At 40.0% G+C, this 7,895-nt stretch overlaps 1 protein-coding gene across 1 annotated transcript in view; it reads right to left on the minus strand.

Moving 5' to 3' along the window:
• The window catches only part of GUCY2C (guanylate cyclase 2C), an 81,208-nt gene that overhangs the window by 13,382 nt on the left and 59,931 nt on the right, over window positions 1-7,895 (minus strand). The window contains exons 18-21 of the mRNA XM_006773282.2: window positions 7,527-7,664; window positions 6,224-6,312; window positions 3,546-3,637; window positions 932-1,090 (exon numbers count right to left, since the gene is read on the minus strand). Coding sequence (XP_006773345.1) covers window positions 932-1,090; window positions 3,546-3,637; window positions 6,224-6,312; window positions 7,527-7,664 — 478 coding nt within the window. The remainder of the gene's footprint in view (window positions 1-931; window positions 1,091-3,545; window positions 3,638-6,223; window positions 6,313-7,526; window positions 7,665-7,895) is intronic.

Consider the following 7,895-nt stretch of genomic DNA (forward strand, 5'->3'; position numbering starts at 1 on the left):
TTTTCTGGGTTATTGGAGTCCTAACAAAGAGGAGAAAATCTGTGAAGACTCAGCCTAACTGTGTAAAGAATCACAAAGTACAGGCATTTATGTGATCTGGTCACCGTTCATTTGTAAGAGCCTCCCAGCACTATAACAATTATCCATACTGTTTAATATGTTGGAATCCAGGTCATTCCAACTCCACAGTCAGCGCTCCTTCTGTGGCACCACATGGCCACTTGAAAATAACCACTTTTTTAAAGTATTTAAAGTGCAAGGGAGCAGAACAAGGGTTAGCAAGATCCATGCATTTTAAAACACAATCTCTTAAAGAATATGCACCCCTATGTTCATAGCTGTGTTATTTATGATAGCTGAGATCCGGAAACAGCCCAAGTGCCCATCAATAGATGAGTGGATAAAAAAAAAAGCTGTGGTACATTTACACAAAGGAAGGATCTCTTAACCTTTGCAACAGCATGGATGGACTTGAAGACTATGTTAAGCAAAATAAGCCAGCTAGAGAAAAACAACTATCACATGATCTCACTTATATGTGGAATCTAATGAACAAAATAAACTGATGAACAAAATAAGTCCAGAGGCATAGATACCTGGCACAGAATGACAGATCTCAGTGGGGAAGGGAGAAGCAGAAGAGGAAGAGATTAACCAAAGAACATATATGCATATAAGCATAGCCCAAGGACACAGACAATAGTGTGGGAAAGGCCTGGGGTGGAGCAGGGGCTGGGTGGAGGGGGGCAAAAATGGGGAAAAGGGGGATATCTGTAATATGTATATGAAACCAGAAAGGAATATGCAAAATGTAACAATCCTAAATAGATCAAGAAAAACAATGCTAGACAAATATGCTGAAGCTTTCAGCTTTAAGAATGAAGCATAGCTGTGTTGTGGGAAACCACATCAGCAGGACCACTTGTCTTACCTTGGGAGCAACATAAAATTTAGTCTGTCAGCTCTGTCCCTCTCTGCCTTGTACAGCTGTGTTCTTTCCTCCACCAGATGTTCCAGATTTCGAGAGTATAGCTGTAGACGTCGGATCAAGGTGTCCATATAACTTTCACTTTTCTGGTCATGAAAAAGGCTGTGGGTAGTAATATATAAAGAGCTCTTCCATGTTGTTAAGAAAACATGAACATCCATTATAACCATGGGTAAATATGATGAACAGGTGATTAAACAAAGAAAAAATAAAAATGGCTGACACCTAACAAAAAACATTTAACCTCAGGAAAAATGAAAGAAATATAGAAATAAGATTAACAAAAAGAAAGAAGGAAGGAAAGAAAAACAAATGTTATAACAATGGTAATCAATGTAGGTAAGAAGAAGGCATATATACATACAACCTCCCTGGAGGGATAGCTGGTAAAATGTGTCATAGCTTTAAGAATACACATACCAATCAGTTCATTAATTCTGCTTCTAAGAATTATTTTAAGGAAACAATCATGAATGTGCTAAAAGTTAACTACAAAGCAAGTCACAGCATTTTTTATAATGGCAAACATTTGAAAATAACCTAAATGGCTAACAAAAAAGTAGTTAAAATATTATGGTACAATGGAGTACTAATGTAGCATTAAATGTGAATTAGAATAGTTAAACACAAAAGATACTACTTCTCTATTGCTCATGAAAAAGTTCATATAATAGCAAAAATTATAATCTCATTTTTAATTTTTTTTTCATTTTTAATTTTTGAAAACTGGTGGCCATCTACTCACAAACAAATGATGCTTGTACTTTCTTGTTTGCTTATTCATTTTCTAAAATTTTAATAATAAATATTTTACAATAAAGGAAAAACTTTCTTTAAAAAAAAAAGCTCTAGAGGTAATAAATGAAAGTATATGAGAACCAAGAAAAGCAAAGTTGAGCCTTACATGATCTCCTCAGAATGGAAAGCCAGGATCCTAAAGCAAAAAACCTAGCTCTGAATGCTTTTGTTAGACCAAGGAGACTTGGATGAGGTGCCAGCTTTCTGTGACATGAGCCTATGACAAGCCTTGGTGCCGAGCTGGCTCAGAGGCAAGCTGAGTTCCTGCAGAGTCATTGTGGGGATCAGAGATAATGTTGGTGACACATACGGCACAATTGAAGGGGCTGAACAAATCATACTATTTTGTTATTACAACAACAGCAATTATAAATTTTAGTTTATACAGTCAAGGAGAAGATGGCCTACATCACCATCCCCTTGGGATGTGGAGGGATGATTGTTAAAAATTCAATCCATTCCTGAGTCCCATTGCAGACCTATAAGACTGGAAACTGCTAGGCTTGGGATTAAGAAACAGAAGTTTTAAACAAGTTCCCCAGGGAATTTACTAGAAACACCTAGAGTCTAGTTGGTAGAAAGGGCAAGGGAGCAGGTGTAAAGGATGAAGATGGGTATCTTATTTCATGATGAATTGATTTAATTAAACATTTCCTCAACCTTGGCTGCATTTTTAAAAAATTGGCTGCAAGTTTTAATCATCTAAGGAGCTATTAAAACTCCCATGTCAGCCTGCTCCCCAGATCAATGACATCAGATTCTCTAGGGTAGATGATCAGGGGCCCAGTTTATCTCCAAGAGTTTACATGTCATCTGTCACATGTACAAGCTCATCTGCTCTTAGTAACAGGTTTGTGAAGCGATGAAAAGTGGGCAAGAATTAAATCGCTTATTCTTTCCGGCTCCTTTCCCCCAAACGACAGCTTAGATCTACCAAATCAATGACCTCACTTTGATTAACTTCACTCTACTTCTTCTCCAGCCTGGGCTTTTAGCCTCGTTAAGTATCTGAATGACTTAATGAGAACTACAGAAAGTTAGAGCTGGAAGGAATTGTACAAATGATCTTGTTCAGTCCAATTTTACTAACAAGAAAATTGACACCCAATTAGGATAAGTGTTTTGCCCAATGTCCCACAGCAAGCTATTATTAGATCCTAGTGTCGGAACTGGGTCTCCTCTCTAACTCCAGTGCTATTTTTCTCACTCTGCACTGTCCCTAACAGAAAACACAAGAAATCTAGAATTCAATCTTATGGATAATTGTGTGTTACTTTTTTTTAAAAAAATCTTGAATTATAGTCTGATTCATGACTCAAGTCTTAAGGACGTAGGGCCAAAGTTGCTGATCCTAAGATTTAATTTTTTTTTTTAAGATTTGAAAGATTTAAGAAACTTAGTGATCTTAAGAATTATCCAGGGACTTTACAGATTTCCAAGACCCATAACAGACTTCTAAATTCTAATTACCTGCAGAAGAGTCAGGGAACTATATTTTTAACAGACACACTTATGATTAGTCAGAATATAGTTTTTAATCAGGCAAGTTTTGCCCTTGAGTATTTAGCTTGCCAAGTGATTATTTCCCAGAGAAAATGGCCTGGTAGTCTCCATATCATTTTAATTTTTCTGAGGTAGGTGCTTCAGTCTGGGGTTTTTCATTAGAATAGGCATTCTCATTCTTAGGTGCCACTGAATGTCAACTATTGTTAGAATAATCTGAAATCAGTGAGAAAAAAAGCAAAAATGTCAGCAATACCCAAATATCTTGGCCAGTGTAGTCTCAATTTTCTTGAAATCTGGTCTCTTTTCTGGATCTTCCTCCCAGCAGTTTTTTACAAGTAGATATACCTGGAAGGAAGAAGGGGTGGATTAGCTCAGGGGGTGGTATCCTATTCTATTTTCTTCCAGGATGGGAGTAATCGAGGCAAGGACTATTTTAAAAACATCTCAACTCTGACAATGAGGATGAGGTCGCCCCGTTGTCTGCAGTGTATCTCAGGCATCACCACCTGTACCGCCTTGCCTAAGCCCTTCCCTTAGATACCGAATTAATGAAAAAGGTGATATTGATTTGGACAAGGCCAGATTGATGGGAGAGACAAAATCTTTACATGCATTTGCAGGGTGTGTGTGGGGAAGAACAAGAAACAGTTGGGTTCAGTGAGTATGTGACAGTGACTGTCAATGAGAGCGAGGCACTTCAAGCAGCATTTTTAACTGTGGCTAACAGTGGAATTGCCTGGGAGCGTTTACAAAATTTCTTTTGCCCAGGCCCCAACCTAGGAGATTCCGACTTAATTGGTTTATGAAGGAATCTTAGAGCTCTCGGGTTTAGCAAACAAAAATATAGAATACCCAGTTAAACTCGAATTTCAGATAAACAATGAATAATTTCTTTAGCATAAGTATGTCCCAAGCATGGGCAAAGGACAATTATATATCTATCTATATCTATATCTATCTATATCTATCTATATCTATATCTATATCTATATCTATATCGATACATAGATATATGTATATGTGTATATATATGTATAGGTATGTATTTATGTGTATATATATATAATTATTTTCATTACATATTAATATAAAATGTTTATTATAGTATTAAATAATATAATTATATATAATTGGATTATAATTATAATGATATTATAAGATTATACTATAATTATAACTATATTATAATAAATAATTGCATATAACATCATAATTATAATGGGATTATTATGATACATAGTCTATATATTATTATTATTATTGCATATATAAAAGAGAAGTGAGGAAGGGGAGGTTCAGGGGAAGGTGGAGACATGAGGAAGCCCATGGAAACCTCATCTCACTATCAGTGGCTCGCAGCTTTTGTTGGATCGGAAAGCATGGTGCAAACCATTAGTTAGTTCTTTACTTTAGTCAGAAATAGGATGACAAACGGTATCAGGTGTAGTCCCTGACCATGTTCTTTGCCTCAGGGCATCCCTGGGAAGCGCTAGCTATATGCATGGCATAGCCCTTGCCTGCCTGCATTCACCACCAGATGATGCCTTTGCCTTGGTACATGATCTGCCGACGGCCTTAAAGAGGCATGGACAAACCCAACCCACAGCCGGGCTGACGCAGCACCGCCCAGTGAAACGGGGGCACTGCCACGTCATCTAATTTCAGGCCTGTATTCTATTGGAACCAGCTACTAGATATGAAATCTTTTCTTGCTTCCAATTCCAGAACCATCTGACTACACGAGCGAATGGAGGAGGAGGAATGCTTTAGTGGAAAAGGTTTTAAGCAACATGTGGCTGTCCTCAGACTAGAGAGAAGTGTTGAGAAGGGATATGCTGACGTGTGGGGAGGAATCCCAGCATCCTGAAAATCAGGGTTGGGGGGATAGAATGAGACCAGGATAGGAGCAGTTCTATTTTAGAACCTTGGGGCTACAACCTGCCTTTAATATTGAAATAGAGAAAAGAAGAGTAAGAACAGCCATTCACACTCAGCTAGGCTGGCCATAAACCTCACCTGGAAGGATGCTTATGAATTGAAGGAAAATGTTTTTATCTTTATCCCACAAGAGACAAACAAAAGGTTTTATTTTTAAGACCCCAAAAACTTTTAAGACACATTATTTACTATCTTTGGGGATTATAAAAGCTCAGATAAAATCCTAAAATAAATTTAGAAACGTTCCCCACAGGCTTTAAAAGCCTTTGTGAGGGATTATTAAAATAAATTAAACAAATACAGAGACAAAAGCTCAATTTCCTTCAGATGAAGAATAAAAGGAGGAAAAAGTACCCTTCCCTATTGTTTCCAGATGTTGGCATACTTATTTTTCAATCACTAGGTGGTATTTACAAGCCTGGCCAGTGTATCACATGGGCATCTTGCTTTGTGAGCTCCTAGGCACTGAGAATGGAACGTGTGCTTAAGGAACCAGCTCTTTCCTGAGTTCAGAGAAGTGGAAACATATAAGGTTAGGGTGGCAGGCTGATGATGGTTCCCGGACATATGTCCCTGTTCTAACCCCTGGAACCTGTGGATGTGACCTTATTTGGAAAAAGGGTCTTTGCAGGTGTGATTACCTTTGGAGTCTTGACTTGGGGAGATTATTCTGGATTATCTTGGTGGGCCCAAATGCAGTCAAAGGTATCCTTATATAGGAGGCGGGTAGAGGGAAATTAGAAAAGGAGAGGAGAGAAGAATGTGACTACCACCAATCAGAAATTGGGGTGTTTGGGCCACAAGCCAAGGAATGTCAGCCAGCAGAAGCTTCTGGAAGTAGCAAGGAATGGACCCTCCCCTAGAGCCTTTAGAAGGAGCATGATCTTGCTGGCAATTTATTTCAGACGTCTGGCCTCCAACAAATACATTTCTGTTGTTTTAATCCATGAAGTTGTATGTGGTAATTTGTTACAGTGGCCCAGAGAAACTCACTTCCAGCTCCTTCTCCTCGGCTGTTTCCAGGAACAGATCTGGGCGGAAGGGCTTCACTCCATTGGAACTCTCCACTCTGAAAATCTTCTCTGATGGGACGAGAATAATTCAATTACTAGAGAGAATGCAGCATGCGGAACGTGGAGCAGCGGTCAGATTCTGAACTGGCTCACCGACTCGGATGGGCCAGCGAGAGTGCCGCAGTGCCTCGGCCAGCAGTCGGCAGAGGGATGCCGAATGAGCCACCAGGTTAAGGGGTCTCATACCCACCTAAACCCAGGAGGCGATCTCTCAAATTAAGGCCGCTCACCCTATGAAACTCAACCCAGACACCACTGCCTTCAGTGGGCTTCCTCTGACCAAGACTCTAGCCTACAATCCTGACATCCCTAGTCACCCCTCTGCCCAAACAGTTAAGAGTTGGCACAAGTAAGTGCTCAGTAAGTGAATGGAATGAAATATTGAACCACACACTCCCACCCCCAAGGCCCCAAGGGGACATGTGACAAAAGTATAGTCAGTGGTGGCGAACCTTTTGAGCTCGGCGTGTCAGCATTTTGAAAAACCCTAACTTAACTCTGGTGCCGTGTCACATATAGAAATTTTTTGATATTTGCAATGACAGTAAAACAAAGATTTATATTTTTGATATTTATTTTATATATTTAAATGCCATTTAACAAAGAAAAATCAACCAAAAAAATGATTTCGCGTGTCAGAGGTGTCATAGGTTCGCCATCACTAGTATAGATCTTAGTAGGAACTAAAATACGTATGTCCCACTTCGGTGATCTAGTTCAGGTGTTAGACACATGGCTGTTAGAAATCAGAAGGAAAGAGGGAAATTATAAGGGGAGATTCTTTTTTAAAAAATACATTTTTATTGATTCCAGAGAGGAAGGAAGAGGGAGAGAGAGATAGGAACATCAATGATGAGAGAGAATCATTGCTCAGCTGCCTCCTGCACACCCCCTACTGGGGCAACCTGGGCATGTGCCCTGACCGGGAATTGAACCATGACCTTAACCAGAGCCGCACCTGCTTGGCAAGGGAAGATTCTTTAACTAACAATAACACTGATGGTAGTGACACCTGGCAGTGGTGTATTGTTTTACTCTCTTCAGAGCACTCAACATTCATTCATCTAATCCTTCCAAAACCCCTGTGAAATGGGTAGTGCAGATATGCTATTGCTTTTACAGCTGAGGGACAGAGATGCGGTCACACAGATCAGGGTCTCTGTCAGCCTAGAATGCAGGTTGGCCAGCTCCCAGTGGGGCAGATGAAAGGGTCAGACTCTTACCATTCTGGTCACGGCAGCATTGCGTGTAGAAGGTTTCCCTCCGCATGATGATCTCCTGGGCGATGATCCCGTAGCTGTACACGTCCCCTTTCTGAGAGATGCTGGCTTGGCGGAGGTGCTCTGGGGCTGTCCACAGGTCTAGGCATTCAGCAGGGAGATTGCAAAGTTAAGGGGGTGAGCAGCCCATAGTCTCCCACCTGCTTCTGTTCTTTAAGTCCCTACACCATGCACCCTGAATATGAGTGGCCTTGAGTTTATATGGTCCCAGACTTTTGAGTTTATGCTAATAATGGTGTTAAGGGTAGAACACACACCATTTAATCTGACTATGTAATGCCAGGATTTGGGTGAGGTCATATGGCAATGCTT

Source organism: Myotis davidii, unplaced genomic scaffold, assembly GCF_000327345.1.
Source record: "Myotis davidii unplaced genomic scaffold, ASM32734v1 scaffold205, whole genome shotgun sequence".
In the NCBI taxonomy this organism is placed as follows: Eukaryota; Metazoa; Chordata; class Mammalia; order Chiroptera; family Vespertilionidae; genus Myotis; species Myotis davidii.